At 41.0% G+C, this 27,597-nt stretch overlaps 1 protein-coding gene across 19 annotated transcripts in view; it reads left to right on the top strand.

Moving 5' to 3' along the window:
• PTPRT (protein tyrosine phosphatase receptor type T) overlaps positions 1-27,597 on the top strand; it is a 1,148,549-nt gene that overhangs the window by 809,852 nt on the left and 311,100 nt on the right. For all 19 annotated transcript variants that reach the window (XR_012061742.1, XM_072944247.1, XM_072944255.1 and 16 more), the window contains one exon: positions 13,819-13,928. Coding sequence is in view for 18 of the 19 variants with exons in the window: in XM_072944247.1 (XP_072800348.1) it covers positions 13,819-13,928 (110 nt within the window). In the remaining variant the exon portion in view is untranslated. The remainder of the gene's footprint in view (positions 1-13,818; positions 13,929-27,597) is intronic.

Raw genomic sequence — 27,597 nt, 5'->3', positions numbered from 1 at the left:
TTGCTCTATTATAAAAGGTAAAGAGAAATGCAATTATAGTCTTTGAATGCCCACTGTGAGCTAGACGTTGTGCTGATATTCTTCATTCATGCAGTCATTTGCCAAACACTGTGATGGAGATGCTCCTGATACAGTTGTGTGGAAGAGAAATTGAGGCTCAGAGAGTTTAAGGAACCTGTAAGGCTACCAAGTAACAAATGGCAGAGCCAGTAAATAGATCCGAAATTTTTTCTGTGCTTTTCCCCCTAACCCCATGTGAGGTAACCCTATGTCAGACCCCAGGTAACCCCACTGTATCTTCAATGTTATTCCTGGCCAGTATCTCCCTAACACTCTCTCCATTTTATTTTTTTCTATAGTACTTGTCATTATCTGAAATACCCTGTGTGTGTGTGTGTGTGTGTGTGTGTGTGTGTGTGTGCCTGTGCGTGTGTGTGTTGTTGTCTGCCTGGCACACAGTAGATGCTCATTAACTCTTTGTTGAATATCTAACATCAAAGCTCATGCCTCTTTCATGATATGACAGGGTCCTGCACACTGCTTAAGAAAGTGAAGAAATGTATAATGTATTTTATTTATATTCAAAACCAGCTCATACTGGCTTGATAGAGCTAATCGTTAGCCTCTCTTGCAACCTCTGAGTCCACTGATACCACATTCATTGCTTAAAATCAACCATGGTGGAGATATTTATACCACGGAAATCAGCAAATACATTGAGATTTTGTTTTGTTTTCCTGGAGAGCTGGTTGTGAAGCGTTTACTAATACACCACTATATAGTTCCATTAGAAAGATACATTTCACATCTTAAGATATAAAAATTTATCCAGGAAAAAATTGCCTTTCCTCCAGCGAGACTGGAAAATACGAAGTAGATTGAAATTGTCTAAATCTGTCTTCTTTCTATAAGACTCACAAACTCTGGTGTCCTCTGAACCGTTTTCAAACAACTTCGATTTTTCTTAAGTTAGTTCTGATCTTCTGTAATGAACAACAACCAACGAACCAAAGAATATGGCGTCTGGGATGGAGAGCCCCCAAAATAAAGGAAGACCTGGGCAAGATGATAAGGAGGGAAACTTCTGTTGACTGTGCAGGGCTCTGTGCTTTTATATGAACTGCCTTGTTACTTCTCACAACTCCCCTCAAAGTTCACCATCATTAGCCCCACTTTTCAGATGTGAAACTGGAGGGGAAGAAAGAAGAGGAAAGGATTAAATAGGAGAGAAGAAAACTTCCCTTGATAACACTCTGTCCTCCTTTATGTTGAAATGAAAATTTCCCTTAAATTACCATCTGAGTTTTAGACACAAGAAAACATCTGGTTTAATTACAGTGAATTTACATGAACCTACTGACAAGAAGCACAGTTAAAATTAGCAATTTTAGTATGCTTTTTTTTTAGAGAGAATGAAATTATAAAGTAATTAACCTTTGTTGTAGAACTCTGTCAAAAGGATGGAAAGTTCCATGCTGTTAGATAGAAAAAGAAATGAAATTATGGAAGGAGAATACGTGGATTCATTATAAAGAATTACAAAGGAAAAAGAAGGGTAAAGTGACTTAAGATCAGACAAAACAGGAATCTTTCCCTCAAGAAGACTTTTTACAATGAGACAGAGGGGACAAAAAAGACCCAGATGAATCAAAACAAAGTCCAGCCAGTCCTTTGTATCCATGGATTCCATATCTGTGGATTCAGTCAACTGCAGATCAATTTTGAAATCATTGTGCATTTGGTTAAGTCCTCCCACAAAGAGCCCCCGGATCAGGAGGGCCAACTGTTCTGTGCTGTTTTATGTCAGGAACTTGAGCATCAGTGGATTTTGTTGCTTTGTTATCCTGGATCCAGTCCCTGTGGATACCAAGGGTCGACTGTAAACCTCCTTCACTGAAAGGGACCTGTGGAGCAGTGGTGTGATGTGGTAGAAAGAGCCTTGGCCTGGGGCTGTGTCCTGACTTTGCCTTGAACAGATGGTATGACTGCCTTTCAGCCTTTCTAAACCCACATGTCTACCAGGTAATGGAAGAAAAGAGTAGTTTAGAAGATGCTTTGGATTCAGAAGGATCTGGGCTATATCTGGGCTCCATTCACTACTTTTTAATGGAACTTTGGTTAAATTAGTTGCATTCTGTATACCTTAGTGCCCCATCTGTAAAATGGGGATGACAATCCCAGCGGTTTCTGTATGATGCACTAGATGGAGGTCTATAGGTAAAGCACTTAATTGACTCTCTGCCAAGAGCTATACTAAGTGATGTGTGGCCAATAGCAGATGTGGGCAACTGCTTTTTAGTCAAGGGTATATGACTAAGAAAAACCAAACCAGGGACCTATGCAAGATTTCTGTTAATTCTGTGTGCAAAGGACCATCATAAAATTACCTATAATACCTCTGTAATCTTGATTTCAAACATCTCACTCTGACCCTAGATTATTTACAAAACAAGCAGCTGGTTGCATTTGACAGTGGCGGTAGTTTGTTGACCCTTGATCGACACTCATTCCTCTAATTATTTTCTCCAAACTTTAGGCTTTAAAATCTATCCATATGCTAATGAATTCCCCAATTGATGTCTTCAGACCAGACCTCTCCGCTGCCCTCCAGAGTCATTTATCCAACTGCCTGTTAAACCTATCCACCTGGATTGCTAATCTGCCTCTGGAATTTAACACGTCCAGAGCTGACCTCCTGATCATCCTTCAATTGACCACCAAACTCATTCTTCCCACAGTCTTTCCATCTCAATTAATGGCAACTCCATTTTATTAATGGCTCAAGTCAAAAACCTTGATTCCTCACTTTCATCACATCCAAAGCTTCAGATTGAAAACTCCAGGGAACACCTTTCACCCTGTATTTTCCATGATTGGCGCCCCCTTACTGTGTGTGAAGCAGCAGCGCTGCTGACTCCCCATGTCCCATCCGTCAGAACATTCTCTTGGCTCATCCTTCAATATATAGCAAGACCTTGATCGTTTCTTACAGCCTCTGCTGCTAGCTCTCTGGTGCAAGCACTATGATCTCCAACCTGGATTGTTACAGTAGGCTCCAAAATGAGACAAATCACAGCATCACCTCTCTGCGCATAATCTTCCAGTAGTTTCTCATGTCACTGAGATTAAAAGCCCAGGTCCTTAGGATGGCTCACAAGGCCCCATGTGACCAGAACTGCCACTTCTGGTCGCCTCTCTGACCTCATCTTCTTCTGCCCCTGCCTTACTACCTACATCCAGTCACTCTTCTCAAATGTGCTAGGTGTGTCCCTGCCTCAGGACATTTGCACCTGCCATTCCTTCTGAATAAAATAATCTTCCCACACACACGCACACACAAAACAGGGCTGGTTTCTTCACCTCCTTCAAGTCTTTGCTCAAGTGTCACCTTTCACAAAGATCTTCCTCGACTTTTCTATTAAAAACTGGAATTTTCTAACACCACATTCCTTCTCCCTCTTCCCTGCTCTGTGTGTCTCCTTAGCATTTATCATTTGATATACTGCCAGTTTCACTCTGCATTGAATTATCTGTCTTCTCCCACTAGAATATGCATCAAGGAGACAGTGACAATTTTTCTTCATTTTTTTTACTCTTACTTACAAGCACTTAGAACAGTAGATAGTAGACATGTAATAAATATATTATTGAATGAATGAATCATGACTCTTCCAAGATAAAATAGATTTTTAAATAATTTACCATAGAAATCAGAAGAACATTTTAGAAAGCTGTTAAATATACTCAGTAAGCTATGAGGAGATATGGTTTCTGTGATTAGCAATATGGTCACCATTCAGAAACTGTAGATTAAAGGTAAGGATGCCAAGGGAAATAGTAACAATTCTGATTCTGCAGAATAATCAAGTTGGTGATCTCCAGGCTACACTAGAGCAGTCCTGAGAGAATGTCATAGGACCGGGGAGGAGCAAACACATAAAGGAATGACTTTGCACAAGACACTTTGCTAAGCACTTACCATGCATTCATGTATTGAATCCCCTCAACAGCTATGAAGGAGGTACTATTTTAGTTCCCATTTTAAAGTAAGGAAACTGAGTCACAGAGAGGTTAAGCAACTTGCCCCAAGTTGTGCAACAAGTGGTGAGAATGGGACACAGACCCAGGCAGTCTGGCTCATGCCGTGACCTTAGTCATTCTGCAGTACTGCCTTACAGGTCTGTGTGATGAAAATGAGAGTTCTGATTTGAGATGGTGATCTGATCATTCTTCTTAAACTACTTTCCCAAAGAAATAGAGAAATACACCTTTCAGTCTGCCCTGAGAACTGTAAGAGGATGCTGTACCCATGCCAAAGGAATTAATACAAAGCAGTTTTGGGGGAGGAGGACCTAAAAGGAGAAAAAAAATGAGTGAGCTGTGACTTCATTGAAAGAACCGCTCCCCCAACCCAGTCCCTTGGGGTACGAGAAGAAGGGACTTCTAAGCCCAATTACATAAATACCCTCAAAGTCTGCCCAGGGCTGAAGGCAAGGGTGGGCTATGGAGCTGGTGGGCAGGAGCTGGGGGTCACTGGTAACCCAGTCTTGCAGCTATAGTCTCAGAGTGGAAGAAGGAGCACTTCTCTCTTCATTTTAGGACACCAGTTTATCCTTGATATCAAAACTAAACAAGCTTATTATGAGAAAAAGGACAATTAGATGCAAATACTCCAAACAAAATATTAACAAACTATATACAATAAGGAAAAAATAGTTTATTTTAGGAAATTAATATTGGTTCAACATTAACAAATCCACTAATGCAATTCACTACATTAGCAAAGTAAGAGAGAGACAAAACATATCACTGCAGTAGATACAGAAAAAGCTTCAGTAAAGCTCAGCATGATTTAAAAAGAAAATATCCTTGTATACAAGGAACAAAAAAGACCTCCTTACCCTGGTAAAGGGTAACTATAAGAAACCTACAAACACCATTCTCAAGGATGAAATAATAAATTCATTTCCTTTAAAGTTGAAAAGCATACAGATGCTTATTATCTCCATTAGATATTGTGTTGGTGGCTCTGGGTGAAGACGAGAAAATTAACAAAGAGTTAAAAGATTGGAAAAGAACAAAACTATGATTAACTGTAGACTGTATAGTTACTTATATAGATAATCCAAAGAAATTTACACACAAATTGTTAGAATTAATAAGAGAATATAGCATGTTTGACAGTCAACATTAAACAATCAATTGCATTTTTATTCACCTAACAAGTGCATCGTATTTTTTAAGATACTATTTACAATACCAATACAAATATTTGGTTTTTAGGAATAAACCTAACAAAAGGATTTCAAGGTGTACACTATGTGTAAATATATAAAGCACTGAAGGCATTAAAGAAGATCTAAGTAAGAGGTATACCATGTTTATGATTATGGATAGGGAAATTCTCATAAAGACATAAATGATCTCCCAAATGACCTATAATTCATTGCAACTCCAACACAAATTCAGACATTTTTTGGGGGAAAATTTACAAGCTAGTCCTAAAATGTACATGCAAGGAGAAAAGGTGAAAATAGTAAGATAGTCCTGAAAATGAAATACAAAGTTGCAGGCCTTGCTCTACCAGAAATCAAGACTTAATCAATCTTTGTTAATTAAGAAGATATAGTATTATTACTAATTCAAAAAGGTACTTGCACTTCAGTGTTCACAGCAGCATTATTTACAGTTGCCAAGATGCGGAAGCAACCTAGGTGTCCACCAACAGATAAACAGATAAAGAAGATGTGGCATATATCTACAATGAAATACTACTCAGTCATAAAAAAGAATGAAAATTTTCCATTTACAGCAACCTGGATGGACTTGAAGGGCATTATGCTAAGCAAAACAAGTCAGAGAAAGACAAATACTATATGATATCCCTTGTATGTGGAATTCAAAAAATACAACAAACTAGTGAATGAAACACAAAAGAAGCAGACTCACAGATACAGAGAACAAACTAGTGGTTACCAGTGGGGAGGGAGAAAAAGGAAGGGGCACTATAAGAGTAGAAGGGAAAAATGGGGGTTATTATGGGATTATATGAAATCATGTATGTGAAACTTTTGAAAATTGTAAAGTGCTATAGAATTTAAAGAATCTTTCATTAAAAAAAAAAAAGACCTGGTACTGCTATAGGAATAGTCTAATACAACAATTGAGAAAAAGAGAGAACCTAGAAATAGACCCATAATATGTGGAAATGTGATGGAAGGCAAAGGGAGCATATGGCAGATCAGTTAAGTAAATAAAAATTGTTTTTCATTAAGTGGTGCTAGGATAGGGAGGAAGAATTGACATTGGAGCCCTACCTCACGCTATACATGAAAACGGAATTGCAGGCAAGTTGAAGACATTTTATAAAAGACATGACTTTAAAACTGTCTGAAGAAAACTTAAGAAAATATTCTTATGACTTCAGGGTAGAGAAAGTGTTTCTTATATAAGAATCTTTTGTTTGGATTTACTGTTTTTGTTTTGGTTTATCTGATCCTGAAATACGGATTCCAATGCAAGTAGTTTATTTAGGAGATGGTCCACGACACACTGGTGGGTACAGAGAAGAGAATCAGGGAAGGGAAGGAAGCAAATGAAAGATGTGTTATCAAGAAAATCACAGTGTGAACCACTGGGTTTTAGAACCATGCCACTCCACCTGTGATCTAGGGACCAGCACTGACTCATGAACTCTTTCTGGTCCATGACAAGATAATTACAGAAAAAGAGAGTAAGTATTTTAAAAGGAGGAACTTGCATTTTCTGTGTTTTTAAATTTCACTTTTACTCTTTGATTTTACTTTCCTGTTAGTTCTTTTCTTAAATTTTATGATACTATCAGTCCACGGTGGGTTGAAAATAGTAGTAATAATAATAACAACAACAATGAGGATTTCAGTATTTGAGATAGAGTGAGAAATGTTAATAGAACATATCTCAGAGTTAACCGAACCGAGCAGTGAGGAGACCAGGATATTCATACATCAATTTCCTGTCTTTCATTGCTTGATGGATGTTTTGGGGACATTAACTCTCTGGCATTTGTTGCTTGCCCTGTATGGAGACCACGTTTGCTTCTACAGCCTTCAGGTAGAGTAGTAAGTGTTTTTCAAAAAGCGTCAGTATGTGAGCAGTAAGCACCTATGGCATCTACTACTAAATCTGTTTTTTCCTCAGCTTTGTTGAGGTATAATTGATAAATAAAATTGTATATATTTAAGATGTACAGCATGATGATTTGATATACATATACATTGTGAAATGATTACCACCATCAAGTTACTAAACCTGTCTTTCTCCCATACAAAAATAAGGAAAAACTCTTAATAAAAATTTGAGTGCATTAAAATTAAGAATGGATCTTTATCCAAAGGTAACATACAGGGATAGGAAAGACAAAAAGCCAAGGGAAGATTTTTGTAACATAGGCAATAGAAAGATCAATAACAAAGATATATGAAGAACCTCTACAAATCAATAAAAAAAGACAGTTACGTCCAGCAAACATTGAGATGTTCAGCCTCTTTAGAAGATAGACAAAAGCAAATAAAATCTCAGTGAACTATCATTTCACACTTACCACACTTAGAATATAAAAACCTGACAATACCAAGGGTTTGTAAGGATGCAGAGAAGCTGGAGCTTTCAGAACATTGTTGGAGAGTGTACAAATTGCTGCCACCACTTTGGAAGACCATTTGGCATTTCTCAGGAAAGCAGAAGACAGGTATTGCCCTTAGTCTACCTGTCCGACCCCTAGGTATACCTTAGTGAAATCTTCTATATGTTCAACCAAATGCATACGAATATTCATAGGAGCAATGTTCTATGGTAGCCCCATTGGGAAAGAGTCTTAATGTCCACCTATAGTAATAAGAAATATACAAAATGAATAAGACTACATTCAAAAAATTTTGATGAATGAAATACAACTGTGTGCCTCAACATGGATGAATCTCAAAATGGTGTTGGGTGATAAATGTAAATCATACAATACAAACAGTCAACCTTATGTATATATAAAGAAAATCAGGGAAAAGTAAATGGTACCTTGTTTTGGGATAGATGTGTATATTTGTAACTTTAAATAAAAGTAAAGAGAATGATTAACATAAAACTCAGGATAGTATGCATGATTTTTTTTTTGAATGGGGACAAGAGGAGTCAGCAGTGTCAGGCACGTGGGATGCTTCAATGAGAAGGTGATGTTTTATTCTTCAGAGTGGATAGTGGGTACATGTGTGTTCATTTCATAATTATTTAAATATACATTTATTAGATATAATTTTGTCTTACATGTTTTGTAAGAGAAACTTTTTAATATGATGCAAAAATAATATGAACAAAGGTAATAAAGTCCTAGGAATTCATATTTTAAGAAGTGAAAAAACATTTTTAACTGGGGGACATAAAAAGAAACATTAATAAGTAAGGATTAATGTAATATTACTGGCAAGAGTATTCACTGTAAAAAGGTGTCATTTGTCCCCCAAAGAAGTGAAGCATGCAACCGAAATAAAAATTCTGAGGAAACATTTTTGAAGTTTTGTAAAATTATTTCAGTATTCTTCTGGAAGAATAAATGGGTAATGATAGTCCAGAAAACTTTACAGAAGAATGATGCTGTTTGAGAAGGACCTGTTCTGTTGAGTACTAAACCATGTTTTATCAGCACGACAGAGAGATGCTGTTGGAATAGAAGCTACAACTCAATGAAATAGAGCAGAAAGTCAACAACATATGCTGGAATATAAAATAATTTAATGTGGTAATAAAATGGCAGTTTAAATCACTGGGGAGAGTTTTGACTGGTCAATTTATTGTCCTAAGAATATTGTAAAGAACTCTAGTTAGATTTCCACTTGTTACAATACATAAAATTGATCCCAGATGGATTAGTGTTGGGTTTAAAAAGAAAAAAAAGATGGGAATAAACCATAAGATAAAAAGAAGAAAATACAGATGACTATTCATCTGATCTGGGGTGAGAAAGAGAATTTGCTCTGAACTGGTATTGAAGGAGGTGTCCAGGCAGTGGTCCTAGTTTGATATTCCTGGTCACAGCCTGCATCAGAGAAATAATCGAAGAATTCAGCAAGGTAGTAGGTTACAAGATTAACATTCAAAAATCAGTTGCATTTCGTTACGCTAATGAATCAACAGAAAAAGAAAGTAAAGAAACAATCTCCTTTAAAATAGCACCCAAAGTAATAAAATACCTAGGAGTAAATCTAACCAAGGAGGTGAAAGACTTATACACGGAAAACTATAAAACACTGAAGGAAATTAAAGAAGACTTAAAAAAATGGAAAGATATCCCATGCTCCTGGATTGGAAGAATCAATATTGTTAACATGGTCATACTGCCCAAGGCAATCTACAGATTTAATGCAATCCCTATCAAATTACCTAGGACATATTTCACAGAACTAGAACAAATCATAATAAAATTTGTATGGAACCACAAAAGACCTAGAATTGCCAAAGCATTACTGAAGGAAAAGAAAGAGGCTGGAGGAATAACTCTCGCAGACTTCAGACAGTACTACAGAGCTACAGTAATCAAGACAGCATGATATTGGTGCAAAAACAGACATATGGATCAATGGAACAGAACAGAGAGCCCAGAAATGAACCCACGAACTTTTGGTCAACTAATCTTCGACAAAGGAGACAAGAATATACAATGGAATAAAGACAGTCTCTTTAGCAAATGGTGTTGGAAAAACTGGACAGCAGCATGTAAAGCAATGAAGCTAGAACACTCCCTTACACCATACACAAAAATAAACTCAAAATGGATCAAAGACTTAAACATAAGACAAGATACAATAAACCTCCTAGAAGAAAATACAGGCAAAACATTATCTGACATACATCTCAAAAATGTTCTCCTAGAGCAGTCTACCCAAGCAATAGGAATAAAAGCAAGAATAAACAAATGGGACCTAATGAAAATTACAAGCTTCTGCACAGCAAAGGAAACCATAAGTAAAACAAAACGACAACCTATGGAATGGGAGGAAATTTTTGCAAATTAAACCGACAAAGGCTTGATCTCCAGAATATATAAGCAGCTCACACGATTTAATAAGAAAAAAACAAACAACCCAATCCAAAAATGGGCAGAAGACCTAAACAAGCAATTCTCCAAGGAAGACATACAAATGATCAATAGGCACATGAAAAAATGCTCAATATCACTAATTATCAGAGAAATGCAAATTGAAACTACAATGAGGTATCACCTCACAGCAGAGAGACCCTTCTTAGTGAGCAGCACCAGCATCTCTCGATTCAGCTCACGTTTCTCCTCTTAGAGCTTCTTCAAATTCCTGAGGAAGCTCCTCCCCCAGGATACTTTCAGTAGATGGTTTCATTCTCTCTTCTTAGGAAAATAGACCATTAGGATATCTCAACCTCCCTCTCTGAAGCATCTGCACATTTTTTTCCTCTTACCTCTCTTCCCCACTCTTCTACCTCTTGCATCAATTTTGGATTTTTTTCTGGTTGCCTTTAATCATGCTATAACCTCTCCTGTCTTTGGGAGGGGCCCCTGCTTTAGCTCCATGTCTCATCCCTGCTACTTCTTGCATTCCCCTCTGCTTCGCAGCCAAAATGTTTACTTGTCTCCGCCCAGTCCCTTACCTTCCACTTTTTTCGTCCACTGAAGGTTGGCTTATGACACCAATGTTCTCCCTCAATTACACTTGCTTGGCTCACAAGTAACCTTGAAGGCACTACATTCAGTGGACAAGTATAAGGTTGCATCTTACTCAACAGCCACATCTGTCCCGTTAACCAATACCTTTTTGATCCTCCCTTGGCTGCTTCAAGGACAGCTCACCTTCCTGGTTTTCCATCAGCTCTCTGAACATGGCTTCCCAGTTTCTGAGTTTGTCTTTGTTGTTAAGATTGGAGTTCCTCTTGCCTTAGTCCCCGCTGCGCTGCTTTTGTTCCCCTCTGCAGTCCTGCTACGAGATCTAGTCCTTGCCCTTCTTTCAGTTTCTAAACGTTGGCCTCCACCATCTCCTATGTCCAGCTGTTACTCAACATTGCCTCCTGGGTGTTCTATATACACCTGCAATGAATTATGACAAAACTCAGCTTGCCAGCTTCCTTTTCAAAACTAGTCATCATCTAAGGCTCCCATTCTATAAACAACCCTCTGATCCACCCCATTTGTATAAAACAGAAGAGCCGGGGTCTTCCTTGACACATCTCTTCCCTCCATCACTGCTAAATTACTTGAGTTTAGCACACTCAAATCTATGCATCTTCATCTCTTCTGCATTACCATCACCCTGGTCCAAGCTACCATCTTTCCTCCTCAGGATGGCTTTTCTCCTTCTCCTCTTCTCCGCGCAAAGCTGTTCACACTCAACACCCACCCTCTTCATGCTCGTCCTAGTGGCTTCTACGTATCCATTGACTCTCACTTTCCACTTAGTATTCTGACTTGCCAGACTAGATTTTCTCTGCTGGTTATAATTCTTCCAACACCTCGTGTCTTTATCTCCAAGTCCTGATAACAACTTAAATAAATAATTACACTCATAATTAATTTTTTAAAAGTCTGTCTCCCTTTCCAGGATACAAGCTTTATCAAGGATTTGACTGTATCTTTCTTTGTCATTGGTGCATCCCTTGTGTCCATCACAATCCCTTGGTTGTATTAAATATTCAGTAAATATTTGTGGAAAGGATGAGTGGATAAGGAAAAGCTGTAAGAGATCTGAATACGTAGAAGATTCCACATACTTAAAAGATTTAAGAAGCAAATGAAAACCTGAGAAAAGTATCTGTAACCTATGCAAAAAAGCTTAAGTCCTTAAGAAGTAGATTATAATTATAAGACAGCGATGAACAGAAATGAAGAGCCAGGCAGGAAAATGAGCAGAGAGTGTAGAGAGCATGTTCATAAAAGAATCAGTGCAAATGACCAATTAAACTGGAAAATAAATGTGCATTCTCCAGTATTCTAAGAAAGATACACATACATACACTTAATTTTTTTAAATAGTCCTTGGTGGCACGGATTTAGAATTGGCATATCCTCCTCATCCTTCTCTCTGGAGAGCCCAGAATGGCGCACGCTTTCTGGAAGGCGATGTGATAATATATGTCAAATGCCTTAAGGATAAAAGAGTTCATCTACTTTGGCCCAATAAATTAATTTCCACGAATTTATCTTAGGGACGTCAGCAGATTTGCAAGTAAATACTTATTTATAAGAATGCTTATTGCCGTGTTACTTACAATCCTAAAGAATTCAAACCAACTTTAAGGCCCAATAAAGGATTGGGGACTGTAATGGGGCCTGTCTTGCTCTAAGCAGCCATTAAAATGCATGGCCCCGAAGAACATTTAAGGGTTTTTTTCAAACTGATTTGTTTAGCGATAAAAGAAGGACACAACACAACATGCACCGTAGCAGTTTAATTTTTAAAAATAACATATATACATATATATTCATAGGCATAAAAATACTAGAAAAACATCTCCAGTTACAGGGATTATGAGTGATTTTGTTCTGGTTTTTTTTTAAAAACCTTTTTTGTAGGTTCTTAATATTCAACAAATTCTGTGTATCATGTCCATAATGAGAAAAACTAAATAGATTTTAATTTAACAATAGGGAACTGATTGCAACATATGGCTGTGGCTATATCTAGAGAGGCGAAGCACGGTGATTAAGAGTATATGCTTTGAAGCTGACAGACAGGTGTTCAGTTCCCTCTTTACAACTTAAGAGCCATATGACCTTGAGCAAGGTATTTAATTCTCTTAGCCTCAGTTCCCTTATCAGCACGAAAGATAATGCATACTGGGCAGAGCTGTTTTGTGGCTTAAATGAAATAATGTATGTAAAAATCTGATCAAAGAGTAAGCGCTTAGTAAAAATACCTGCTTTTATAATGCCAGAATATAAACAGATTCAGTAATGATTTACATGAATTCATGATCCTCTAGAGGGTTATAACTGTAAGTTTGGGGAGTCATTATTTTATGGTTCTGCATCTTCCAGACTGTCATAATGATGGTGGAAACGAGCAAGATGATGCCGGCAGGAAGACTGATCAGGGTACAGAAACAGCCCAGGAAAGGTTTTGCTCATTAGGTTAAAATGCTGGCATAGGTCACTGATTCACCTGTTCGTCCAAACAGCAAATGGTTATTATGCACCTACCATATGTCAGGCATTGGAGACTCGGCAGCCAGACAAACTAGCTGCCTTCTTGGAGCGAGGCAGGCATCTTCCAATTAGACTGAGGTTTCAAGGCAGAGTTCCTGGTGGATTTAGGGATTAGGAAACTGTGGAAGCACTTCATATAGTTGGAGAAAACTTGACAGGTTTAGAAAAATGATAGTGAAGTTCACTTTGCATTTCTCAAATACCAATCCTATGGCAAGAGTCTAATTCCAGAATCCCACCTGCTGGCAGGGCTGGGACCTACAGATGTCCTCTTTATCCTGATCAGGTTTAGTTCCAGAACAGACTTGCTCAGTCTGCAGATGAAAAGCCATCAGCCTTCCAGGAGAAGGGGTAGCAAACTATGACCTAGGAGTCAGCTCCAGCCCCATTGTCTGTTTTTAGAAATAAAGTGTTTTTGGAACACAGCCATGCCCATTCATTTATGGATTGCCTGTGCCACACTGAGTAGTCACAACAGGGACTGTATGTTCCACCAAGCCTAAAATATTTACTTTCTGGCCCTTTAGAGGAAAATTTTGCCGATTCCCATTCTAGATCATTGAGGCTGGGGAAATGAGATGGAAGGTGACATCAAGTTCCTAACTTGTTTCCTTCTGTAGTTCCAGGAGCTGTTCCTCTGGAATCCATCCAAGGGGGGCCTTTTGAGGAGAAGATCTACATCCAGTGGAAACCACCCAATGAGACCAACGGAGTCATCACGCTCTATGAGGTAAGAAGGCCCCTCTGGTTATGTCACTTGGCTTGGATTTATTCCGTTTACTTCAGCTTGAAATTGGCAAACACCTACTGGGTGCAGAGCTCCACTGAGAGCATGAAGGTGAGTGAGACACAACTGACCAGAAGATTTCAGATGATACAGCAGGAAGAAAATGCAAGAGTATCAATCAAGCTGTCTTAATAGCCCCAGTGGCAAGGAAGATTGGCATTAGAGTGATAGATCTTTCTGGCAAAGGAATCAGATTGTCCTGGCGCTGCCAAGAAGGCCCAGGCCTGGCGAGAAGCAGTTGCAGTTCCTCTGGAAAATCACAGCACCCACGTGATGCTCAGTGTACTCATATCAGTCCCTGGGCTTCCAAAAGGACCTCAAGGTCATTCTCTACCCTGGGAGTACAGGATTCCTGAGCTTAAACATAGCCCTGTGGCCAGGGCATATTGTAATGCCACTCAGGTGCTGGTGTTGAAAGCCCTTCTCCCAGGATTAGCAGGGTCTTATACCAGAGATGGGGCAGAATGTCCTTGGACAGGAATGCCATCAGCCCCACACAATGTGGCTTCCCTGAAAACGTTCAAAATGGGAACAAATTGTGTAGAAGTTCATTGCAAAACAAAAGCAAAAGTTACTGAAAAACTTCCATAAGGCTGATATAGCTAAGTGTTAATTTATTGGGATATGGACAAGATTGACTCTCTTCCCACACCTTACATTCTGAGACATCACAAGATTGTGACACAGGGTAAAATAGAAAAACACATCAATGCAGAGGAAGGGGCATGGAAAATGAAGCTGGAAGGATGGAGTCTGGTATCCTAGTAGCTCTACCACCATCAAGTGACCTTTGGCAGGTTCTTCCTCTCGTCAAGCCTCAGTTTGCTCACCTGTAAAATGGGATGGTAATTGCTCCTTCAAGGTCCCTCTAGGGAGCCTGAGTGGAGAAAGGTGACAAGCATCCCAGGCTGAAATGCACTGCAGGCTCATGAAGGGACTTAGGACACTGAGTGCTCATGTAGAAAGGTACACCTGTTTAGAGTGAGCTTGGGGAGGAATATCCCCACCATAAGGGAGGGTGAGCTTTGGGGAGGAAAGTCAAGGGGTATTGATGGGGGAGAAATATTCAGGGTGAATCTGATGGACACAGACATTCTTTAGAGAGACCTGGATGAACCTCAGAGCTCTGTGAGGGAGGAGAAAACTGTCTATCACATCCAGGGCGCTGGAGAAAACACCCTATCTCACTTCATCCTGCATTCCTCAGAAGCAGAGCTAACATCTCCATCTTGGCCCACAGGCTTGGGAGAAGCTTCCTTCCCAGGGATGTTACTGAAGGGAAGGAGTGACTCATACTGATAGACCTTGCTCAGGACATGTTCAATGCCTTGTCAGGGAAGAGAGGGATTGGAAACTCAACTGAAAGAAAACCCAGTCATTTAAAAGCTACACACTGTTCTTTGTAAAGCCCAGGCCTTAATCACTCATGCTCACATACACACAAATGAAACAGAGATCTGCCCTGTGTGGCCACTTGCTCTTTATAAAGCAGAGCGAAAGGACCCAGGACTTAGAGAGTTAAGTTGCTTGGTGTTGTTATGTAAATGGCTCTCAGTGCCAGATGTTGAAGACTTCTGGAATCCACAGGCCAGTAACATTTCAAATGGTTTTTGGGAACCAGTAGAGGGCATTACTATCTTTTACTAAGAGCGGTTCATAAAAAACAATCAAAAATACAGGAAGGACATAATTTCAGAATAAAAGTCCTTTAAATTGAATAAATTTAGCTTTATGAGTAACTCATGACAATCTCCTTATTTTTTTCTCATTTTGCCTTGAATTGAGGACAGTTCTGTCCTGAAAAGACCCTGCTCCTTGTGCCTACCTGCACCTGGAAACCACTGGTCTAGACCATGTTACAGGTGGGGTCATGTCTCTGCACATACTTCTTCCTCAGGAGCAATACACTTCTTGATCTAATAGGATTATACACTGGGCTGGGCTAGGAAACCCTTGATTGCAATTCCATGGTAAGAAGAAAGAAAAAGATGGAGAGAGAACAAGAATGCAAACATAAACAGGTAGGCAGCCTGTTTGAGCAGTAGCTTCCCGAAGGTGTTGCCAAACTCAGATTCAGCTGCTCACCCCTTGAAAGCCAATACAAGTGTTGGTTGGAAAGAAGTTGCTTTATTGAGAAGGCTGGCAAGCTGGGGAGAAGGTGGACTTGTGTCCAAAAGCCAACTCACAACTACGATCAGGAAGCAAGAGCTTTTAAAGGGGATTTTTAGGGGTGTATAGGCGGAAGGAGGGGCTGCATGTAGAACAGCACAGTCGGCTCTGACGGTCATCTTGCGGTTGGTCATGCGGTGGTCTGATCAGCGTCATCTTGATTGTTTCAAGTGCAGTTCATCTTCGGTTCCAGAAATGGTTTGTTCTCATTTCCTTGAAGCCAGTTCTCAGAACCGTATAAGATGGAGCAGCTTATGTCAAGGCTGCATTCTGGTCATCATGTAGTTAACTTCTTCCACCTGGTGGGGGTTTCCGTAGCTGCAAAACAGCTCAAGGGATATGGCTCAGAATATTATCCATAGCCCTTGAGGAGGAACTGAATTTCCCTGACTTTGCTTCGTGGCTAGACTGTTATTATTTTGTCTCACTTGACTGCCTGCCTTAGTTTCTCATTTCTCTGATTAAATTTATTCTTTGGCTAATTTCTTCTATGGACAAGAGTCAGACAGAGTGCGCTGGGGTGGGGTTCTGTCCTGGGAAGGCCCCATAGGGTCCTGCTGTGTGACAGAGGTGAGGATGCGTATATGGTGCACTGTCTGGAGCTGTAGGCACAAAGGTGCACACAGAGTAGGACAACATACCCTTCTTCTCACTTCCCTGTGAACCCAGTGCCTTGTGGATGTTCACAGACCAGTTGCTGGGGAGTTGGCGTTCCCATGATAGACTCTACTGGAAACAGCTGTGGTGAGACACCGTCAGGTGGCTTCCTGGCTGCCCTGTGGGCTGTCTTACAGAGAAGCAGAACCAGGAGGCTGCCGCTGTCTGGCTGGCTCGTGAGTGCTGGAGGTTACCTTTTGGGAATATGTCAGTATTCTTGCAGGATGCTGTGAAGGGAGCTAAGGAGGTCATGGGCTTCGGCTTTGCATTTTGAGCATAAACTTGTCTGTGACCATGTGTGTCACAAGCCAGTGAGGCCTCAGAAGGTAAGAACGTTGACTTTTGAGGTCAGGCAGCCTAGAGCTGAATCCCAGCTCTGCCACTTCCTTGCTGTCGTAACCTTGGGTACATTAAGTAACCGCCCATTTATATTTGTTAAGGAACATAAATGTGTCAGCATTTAGATATAGCATTAACCCATGTTAGCCTTTATCATTACATGAAAATGAGGCAATTGAGACTTGGTGAGGTGACGTGAGAAGACCAAGATCATACAGCCGAGATGGCAACTTTGTGGATCTGGGATTCAAGTGCTGACGTCTTGCCCCTCGGTCAGTGAGGTCCACGGGCCAGCAGCGTTGGCATTACGCAGGAGCCGGTTAGACGCACAGTGGCGCAGCCCCCACCAGACTTCCCGAATCAGTCTTCCTTTTCGCAAGACCCCTGGGTGACTCACATGGGCATTCGGGTTTGAGAAGCACTACTCTAGGCCACGCTGTTCTTTAGAAACTTTCAGCAACTGATAAGAGAGTGTGTCCTCCTGAGCAGAGAGCTGGGGAGTCTCCTCCACGCTGGGCTCAGCCCAGTCCTGCCTCAGACAGTGAGCAGGAGACCTTGCTTTTAAAGACATTTATAACGGAATATGTGTTTATGAGGCAATTTCCAAATTTAATTAGATGAAACCAATTTGATTTTTTAAATTAGTTTCTGGTTGTAATTTCTAGAGAGAAATCCATAAATTACAAATCACCCTCTTCTGATGTCAAAAAGTGTATTTTGTGGCAAAGAAAATAGGACAACACAAATGGAGGAGAAATTCCAGATTGTCTCTGACTTCTTTTGTACAACCTTGGACTCAGCAAAGTCAAAAGCCAAGACGAGGGAAGAGTGAAGGAGAGCTATGACTGTGTAAATATTGTAAAACACAGGAGATTCAGGTAGTATGTACATGAAGATTAAAATCCCTTCCCTTTGAGTCCAGGTCACAACCTCTGGGTCCATCCTCGAACAGTTGTGTTCCCTCCAAATCTGAGTGACTTTGATTATGTCTTATTCAGTCTCTGGGCTTCAGTCCTCTCTTTGTAACATGAAGGTGTCAAGCTGTTCCAGCCTTCAACTGGGTAAGAGTCAATAGAAAAAGAAATCCATGTCAAACCCACAGAATCACAGTTTTCTACCTCACTTGGGAGTTCCTCTGCTGTTGAAACCTTGCCTGTGGCCAGAGACTTCAAAGGCAAAGCAGTGATGACTCTTGAAGAAAAACAGCTAGTGCAAAGATCCTGTGGTAGGAGTGACTCTGGCATATTTAACAAATAGGAAGGAGGTCAGAGTGCTGAAGCCTTGTGAGCATGGAGAACCATGATGAGAGCAAGTGGGAAGTGGGTGGGCAGGGTCAGGTTGTGCAGAATTTCTAGAGTTTGTGCTTTATTCTGAGAGAAATAGAACACCCTAGGAGGATCTGAAGCAGATGAATGAAGGAATCAGACTTACATTCTTGAAAGATCACCTGGCTGTTGTGCGGCTAATGGCTGAGGGTGCATAAACATCTCAGGGACACATGGAAAATGTGCCAGGAGGCAAGGACATTTAACTCATGCAGTGAGGGCTCAACTGTTTATTGCAAAATCTTGTACACTGGTGGAAGATGTGAAAACTTTGTCACACCTGCTTTTTCCTGCTGCCTCTTTCTGGACTTTGACACTTCCCTATCAGTGAGGAGTTCTTGTCTTAAGAGCTCCCTGGAGCCATGGACAGTTAGATTCCGGCCTCCCATCCCTAAGGGCTGGGAGTCTAGCCCTGGCCCTGATGCCACTCCAGGGCTCTGAAACAACCTAATTCTCCAAGAGCCATGACCTCTCTCCCTGCCCACTGAAGCGGGAGCTCAGAATGCTCATCAGAGCGCACTGAAGCCAGCCTCGCCTCTGCTGCAGCAGGGAGTAACAGGACGCATAGGCCATGGGCTCAGGTCTTTGGGGATTTGTACTCTCGTGGAGACGCAGAATGCACTTCTGGGATCACTTCCCTAACAGGGTGGTAGGTAGTGCATGGAGAGAAGGAAGGTCAAAGACCGCATGTCTCAGCCAATCCACATCTCCTGGGAGCAGGTCGGACGCACAGACTCTCAGGCCCCAGCTCAGACCTGCTGAATCAGAGTCTGCGTTTTAACAAGATGACACACACACACCTGAGAGTGGGAGACGCACTGGTCTAGGACACGTCCTCAAATGTCCTGATCTGGATCTGGAACGCTCTTCTTGATGCAAACACTTCAGTCCTTGGATGACAATGTGGCTGCTAAATGAACTGCGGGATATCTCTGCTCACATGGGATCCAAAGAGCTGAGTATTTTCACCAAGGATGCGGAAACCATGCCATTTATATAGACTCTTCTGGAGCCCTCCTTGGGTGTGAAGAGATTTCAGGGTCACCCCATCAGGGCCTGTCTGTGAAGAGGGTTGGCGGGGCCTCTTCCATTCTGACTCTGCTCTTGCGAACAACACGACTCACTGAAAGCAGACCATGGCAACTGCAGACATGCACTTACAGCCTGAGTGCAGTGACAGGGGAACTAATCCAGCCAAACAGTTGCCTAAAAACTCCGCAATAAAATCATTTAGAGACAAGCTGTTCAGAGTTCATGAAAAACAGTAATCAATATGTGTTCAATTCAATTAATTGTTCTCGTCTCTGTCCAAAAATAAATATCACACAGTGTGAGGGAATTGGGCCAGAAGATGTTATACTGGCAACCGGGTTAACAACGTGTAAAAATATTTAAAATTCAGACATGTGAAGCTTCCCAGTAAGTCTTCCTGTTTAGCAGTCACAATCACCAAGTTTCTAATTACAGTGTATAAATCTGAGAAGCTTAAAGGGAATGAGAGGACCCTAATGAGGCAGGAATGGGTGTCTTGATTATGCTAGAGTTGATTGACATTTATCTTGGAAGCTATTCTAGGCGCCTGGCGTTCAGAGTTAAATAAAACACAGACTCCGGCTCAGTAAAACAAGGCGGTGTTCTTGTGCCAGAACCAATTTAAAAGATGGCATGGGTCAGAGGGTTGTCAGTATCCTTCCGGCATAGAGATGGTTGCATTTGATCTGAACAAAAAGCATGGGCCTCACGAATCAACATTCCGTTAGAGCTCACTGCAAGAAGGCTGGGCATGTGTTCTGAGACAGAGAGGAGTTCTACCCGGGACTGGAGCAGACACACGTTGATGGAGAGAGGGGCCAGCTGGGTGGATGAGCACAGAGGAGCATCCCAGAGAGGCCCGTAGGAGGCACTGGCTCCATTTGGATGTTCAGGCTCATCCTCCTCCTTCCCTTTGGCTTGGATGCATTGGTCTCTCAGGGCTCATTCACCTCAGACATGCTCGTGGCTCTGGTCCACAGAGGGTCAGTGGGGAGAATGCGACGTGGTTCTTGATGGGCAGAAGGTAGTGGAGGCAGGAAGTGACTAATACAGCCCAAAGCAAGAATTTGCATAATTTAAACTGGATCTACGTTAATTAGGATACACAGTTTGCATAATGCAGGCAGCTAGTGAGTATAACTTGAGACAGGCTGGTAACTAGGAAGAAAGCTCTTGTTTCTTTTGAATCGTTTAAGCCAGAAATGTGGGAATCATCCATTCCTCCCCACCTGACATACATGAGATGCTCTAGAAAGTTCCATCACGTCTTCCACCAAAATAGACACAAGTCAGGTCATGTGGCCTCATCTCCACCACCACCATGCTCTGAGCACTCATCTGGTGCCTGGACCACTTCGGGACCTCCCTGCCCATCCCCCATCCACATCTCCCCTATTCCACTTCTCCACATTGCAGCCAGACAGAGCATGTTAAAAGGCCAATTCAAGGAGGTACTTCTATGCTTTGACTTCATCTTAACTTTAGAGCCCTGAAGATCTGGCCCCTCTAACTTCATCTCCTGCCTCTCTTTCCATTGTTTTCTGTGTACCAGCCCCTCTGACCTTCTAACACGTTCTCAAGCTCAGCCAGTTCCTTGCAGCTCACGTGACTTTATGAACGTCATGCTTTCTGCCTGTAACACTTTTCACTTTATATCTCTTGTGGTTGGCTCCTTCCTATTCACCTCCACGAGGCTTTTCCCTGTACTGTCCACTCTCCAGCAATGTGCTTATTTCTTTGAAACAATTTTCACAGTCTGCACTTATTTCATTTGTGTGTTTTGGTATCATCTAGTCCCCTACTGAACTTTTTAGCCCCATAAGGGGATGGGTCACATGATGGTTATTTTATGTGTCAACTTGGCTGGGCCATGGTACCCAGATGTGAGATCACACATTATTCTGGGTATTTTTGTGAGGGTTTTTTTTTTTTTCAGATGAGATTAATGTTTAAATCAGTAGACTTTGAATAAAGCAGCTTTCCCTCCATAATGTGAATGGGCCTCACCTAATCAGTTGAAGCTCTGAATTGAACAAAAGACTGAGCCCCCCTGAGTAAGGCAGAATTCTGCCCACAGACAACCTTCAGAGTTGAACTGTGACACTAGCTCTTCCCTGGTTCTCCAGCCTAATGACCTTTGGTCTTGAACTGATACCGGTCATATTTATTTTTGCTCTCTTGTATGTTGTCAGGACCTAAAAGAAAAGCTTGCATATAGTATGTTTATGTGAGTATGTGGACTTAAACTTTATCTTAACAAGGGATAATGGTGAATTTTTTGTCTGACAGGTTTAGTGGTTCTCAAACCTGGCTGGAGATTAGAATCATACCTTGGGAGCCCCCAAAATATAAATAAATGTGTGGGTAGGTAGATACATAAATAAATGGATGAATGAGTAGGCCTCACTGCAGTCCAAATAAATCAGGAGCTCTGGGAGTGAAGTTCTATCCATGTAGGGGTGTTTTTTTAAGAAGCACTGCATAACAAGAATCCAGCCAATCCACTCTGAAATGTTACCCTAGCCAAGCCCTTGCTAAGGAAACACAGTCTTGACTCTGGCCTTCCCCTGCCTTCATTTTCCCTCTTCTGGAATCTGATGTTATACTATAGCCAACTCTCTGATGCACACACAGGTGCTAGGCTCTAATTTTAAGGCTCAAATTCAAGAAACATTGGCCTTTCCCCCTCAGGTTTGCTCAACAAACAATTTGTGGAGTAATCGAAGACCCACAAGACCGTATCACTCTGTCAATATACTTTTGAATTTCACTGATGGCATCCTGCAGCTGTGACGCCAGAGTCTGCCACAGATTTTTACTTTACAAATACTTCCCCCTCTCCTTTTGTAGTAGAAGTTAGTTCTGTTGTTTATTTGTGAGATTAAAAAAGACATACACACACACAAAGCTTAATAGATTTGCCCAGAGGCTTTCCCTAAGTCTTTAAAGTCAGAGCCCTGAGATGTCAAAGAGCCATTTTTCCTAACCCTCAGCCCATCACTCAGCCTCCGTGGGATGTTTCTCTTCCAGAGACTTGAAAAATGCAGGCATCCCTGGGTAGATGCCATACATGGGTCTGCTGGGCTGACAGGCCGATTGACAGGTGTTTCAATAGAAACAGCTCTGGGTTGAAAAGAATGATTTCTGGCACTCTTAAGTCTGGAAGGAGAGAAAGTTGCGTTCTGATGTGAGTAAGTTGCATTTATCTAAGTGGGACCATTAGATCTGCCTGTCATCCACTTGTGGAATACCAAGGATAACTATGTATTTGCCTCGGGGTGTTTCTTTTTGTCTATTACAACACGGGTATTTGTGATGGAGCCAGGTAAAGTGACAGTGGGAATCAACAGATGCATAGCACTTGTTACCTAAAGAACAACAAATCATGTTCTCCTGGCAATAAAAAGGTTTTTCACAATAAATATTAATCATTCAGCTTAGCTGTAAGAAAACAGTAGAAGTTACTGCATGGAAAATATTCCTCCAGTGAGCGCATGTGGTTAAGTATATTTGTCTTGGTGTATGTGTCTATAAGCATGTCAGTTTTGTGTGTTTATATAGTTGTACATATATACATATGTGCACATGCATGCACATATGTATGTATGTGTGCCTGCATGTGTGTGTGAAGCCTTCACCCTTGGCCTGTACCCATGTTCTCGATGGCATCCTTGGACTTATTCTATTTCTTAAACTATAGTAGACATCGGAGACACAGTGCTATGTCTGTTTTCTCAGGAGAAACTCCAGGTCACCTCATATCCATGCCATAGGAATGTCATGGAAGAAACCCCTTTTCCATGGGTTCCCAGCTATTTCTCATGAACTTCTGCCCATAATTCCTCTCCAGAGCTTTTGCTAAAGGAAAATTTTGAGTTAAAAAAAAAAAACCCTGCAGGTTAAATTTAATCATGTGCATTTATAGTTATCCTAGGAGAGTGGAGGGAAGGAAATAAAAGGGTAGTTCTGCATTTGGCACAGCCGGGGCTCTCCTTCATGTCCCTTACATGGGAGGGAAACTGTTTTGATGCACTGTGCACCCGGAGGACTTTGTAGAAGAACGGCCTGTACACACCACCACGTAGCTAGTGATGGAACCCTCTCCTTGGCTACATGGTCCTTTCAATAAACTATGCCCAGAGGCGGTGTTTAAGTTGCCGAGTGTCTCTTTAAACATCAGAAGCTGTTCTCTTTTCATCTCAGATGTTTTACCTTGTCACTCCTGTTGGAATTCCACCTGGACAGGGCGATGCGGCATGGGTTTGCCGCTTTTAACTGGCTGGCTCTTTCCTTCCTGTTTTGGTCAGAACAACTGTTTGGGACTAAAAAATGAAGGGAGATGGCGTGTGTTCATTTATCATCAGGGCATTTTGAGCCTTCATTCTGAAGTCCCTGGAGGCTGGAATTCAAAGTTGTGATTCAGACATTATCCTTTCATTGGCCTCAGACAATGGCAGGTGGATTTCTTCCCCTCACTCTGATCCTTTTCTCTGCCTACTTTTTCTTCAGTCTTCATCAAGAGGAAAGTAGTTCCTTAAAATTTACACCTGAGTACAGGACCTTGGCCTGTATCGTTACAGACTCACTATAAACATGCATGCATATTTAATTACCAGGTCTTTTTCAGAGCCCTTCAAAATATATTTCATAAAAGTCACCATTGCTTTCTTGATCTCCCTTTTATTTTATGCACTGTTTTAGCACGTGTGTGTCATTGCAAGTCAAATAGTGAATTATGCTATTAAGAAACCTAAGATTGACTTTCCCTGCCTGAGCCTTGGTCTCTACCTCTATGACCTGGGAGAATTGGCCCAGACAGATTCAAAGGATCCTTCCTTCCTTGACCTACCACCCAGATACCCAAAATTGAATTAATCTTACTCCTCGTTTTATGAAACACTTTCCTCATTGATCTGTGCATGACCCTGTTTTGTATTTATTCATTATTTCACTTTTGCAATTACACACCAGTTACCAGGACAACCAGAACTTTGACAATATCTGATAATGATCTCCTCCCATCCCAACCTCCCGACTCCTCCCACTGTCCTGAATCTTAGATAGAATTCCTTTGCATTTTATATAGTTTTATTACTTGTGTGCTTTCCTTAAAGGCATATTATTTCGTTTTGTTAGTCTTTTAACTTCAGTAGAGGATTTTCAGTTGTTTATAACACTTAGAAGAACACTTTTATTCCATATTATGTTGCTATTGATGAGTACATCTGTAGTGTGTTCATCTTGACTGCTGTGTAATATTCCATTGTGTGAAGATAGTGCAATGCATTTATCCATTAGCCCTTGATGGGCATTGGGATTACTTCTAGGATGTTGCCTTTATCAACAGTGATGATATGAGCATCCTTGGACATCTCTCCTATTGCATATGTGCAAGATGTTCTCATATTTATATCCAGAAACTAGGTCATATGGTAAATAAATATTCAATTTTACAAAAAAATGCGAAATTATTTCCCAAACTAGTCTCCCCAATTTACACTCATGCCAGCAAAATATAAGAGCTCCTACAGTTTCAAATTCTCTCTAATATTGGTCTGGTCAATATTCTTAATTTTGTTATGAAATGGCATCTTCTTGTTGTCTTGCTTTGTAGTCCCTCAGTTATTAATAAGGTTAAATATATTTTCATGTATTTGTTACTCATTTGTATTGACTTTTTGTAGGATGTCTACTCATATATTTTGCCCATTTTTCTAATGGATTATCCATCCTTTTCTTATTGACATATAGTAGTTTTTAATATGCTTTTTGTATTATTTTGTCAGTTATGTGTGTAACTTGCCATTTTTACTTCCTATAAGGTATCTTTTGATAGCAAAAGCCTTTAATTATAATACAGTCAATTTTATCAGTCATTACTTATATAGATCGCATATTCTGTGTCCTTAAGGAACTGTTCCCTAAAGTGAGAAAGATGATTTCCTGTATTTCCACGAAAAGTTGAATAGTTGTGTTCTGTAAGTTTAAGTCCTTTGTCTAACCACAGTTTATTTTTGTGTATGGTGTGAGATGAGGTGCAAAATTCATTTTTTCCAGTGTGGATAAATACATTTCCCAGGTCCTTTTAGTAACTGTCACTCTTTTCCTACATTTCTTGGGTCCTTTTGATAATAGCCATGCTTTTCCCGCATTCTACCAGGCCGTATCTGACATGTGCCAGAATTCCTTAAATGCACTCATCTGTTTCTGAGCTCTCTAGTCCACTGGCCACCATTTATCACAACCTCACAGTGAGAGTCATTACGGCTTCACAGCTAATCCTGATCTCCAACAGAGCAGATCCCTCCTCCTGCTCCTGCTTTAGAAATATCTGGCATATTTTTGCCCTTGGCTCTTTCATTTTAGAATTTAGTTATCAAATTTAATGAAAACTGCTGTTGTAGTTTTGATTAGAGTTACGCTGAATGTATAGAACAACATGGGGGGTGTAATTGATGTCTTTACAGTTTCAAAATTCTCTATGTTAATGTAAGCTATCTTTTATGTCTCCCAAGGTTTTATTAACTTAACGGAGAGAGATACTGCATGTCGCATTAAACCCCAGGTGCTAACTTGGGTCTCAGAGACCTTGCACCTTCTACTCTCCTTTCCTCTCTAGTCTAGTCTCACTGGCCTCCGTTGACATCCTCCAGCATGCCGCCTTCCCTCCTGCTGCAGGCTCACTGCACATGGAGCCCTTCACCGACAGAAAGCTCTTCCATCTCCTTGTCCATGGCCAACTCGTTTTCACACCCCAGCTCCTTCCATGCAGGCTCCTTCCTCAGAAAGGTGCCCCCTAACAGTCTTTAAAGTAGGACCCCACCTGCTCACCGTTGTTCTCTATCACTGCCGCCGCTTCCTGAATAACATATGTCACAATTCATAATTTTTATATATATTTATTGACAGATGTGTCTCCCTGTGCTGTTAAGTGCCATGAAGGCAAGACCCACATATTCTCCACTGGAGAACCAAGTGCTGTGCACAGTACCTAGAAGACAGTTGGTGAGAGACAGACAGATAGGTAGATTGTTAGATAGATAGACGGGACAGACAGACAGACAGACTGATTGATGGTGTAATGAATGAAGATTGGAGAGGTTCCCTCTGGTGGCTGGAGTACAGTGATAGTCAAGAGTAACTCTTGACATCAGTTGGCCCACAGATATGACCTGATATGACCATATAAAGTCGTAAGATTATGCCCTAGGCCTTATAATAATTTATAATAGACCAGATGAGGTTTCAATGACCAATGAGTTTACATTACACTCGTAGAGCTCAGTTGATAATAGGTGAACTTGTCAAGATTAGGGATCTCTTTTACAGTTACACCTCAGGCACCTGAAACGGCACCTGGCATAAATCCGGCACTCAGTAAGCATTTGTCTAATGACTAAAACTGTAACTCAGACTTGAATCATGGTTAAAGCGATAGCTGTAATAGATATTTAGATATCTACTTCCTTACGACTGCTTGACTTTTAAAAGGAACTTTTTCTTTGTTAATGTTAGTGATGTTATAACCACATTTCATCGTGTTTTAAAGATGGGGAGTGGAAAGTCACCCTCATTCCCGCTCCCTCACACACCAGCCATTGTCACAGGGGTTTATTTTTTTTCTAGTCCTTGCACATTTACACCTTTTGCATGATTATGACCACGTTGCAGAATTTGAGTTTCCACTGTGTCAAACCTTTTCCCATGTCAGTGTAATCTGCTTTATCCCATTTAATGGCTCTCTGATGCCCTGAGTCCACAGGCCATATTTTACTTCCTAATCGTTCTATTTTGGGGTGTGTTGATCGCCCTTCCTAGAATGTAAGATGGAATTTTTAGGGCAGGATGGGAGGGACCTGGATCTTTGTCAGCAGCTGGTTGGCAAAGCTTGAACGTTGCTTTCCTTTTCCTTCTCGACGGTCTTGTCAGTTGCAGTCAGAGCCAATCCTATGCCTCCCATGGATTGTAGGACTCTGCTCAAAGTAACAGCTCTCTGTTCAGTAAGAGTGGATCTCAGGGAGGAGAGCAGAGCAATGTGTACAAACTCAGACAGAAATCTGGGTGCTCATGTTTTCCTCCTTGTTTTGAAA

Source organism: Vicugna pacos, chromosome 19 (genome assembly GCF_048564905.1).
Source record: "Vicugna pacos chromosome 19, VicPac4, whole genome shotgun sequence".
Taxonomy (NCBI): domain Eukaryota; kingdom Metazoa; phylum Chordata; class Mammalia; order Artiodactyla; family Camelidae; genus Vicugna; species Vicugna pacos.
The sequence above is the reverse complement of the archived record's forward strand: the minus strand, read 5'-3'. Positions and strand labels throughout refer to the sequence as shown.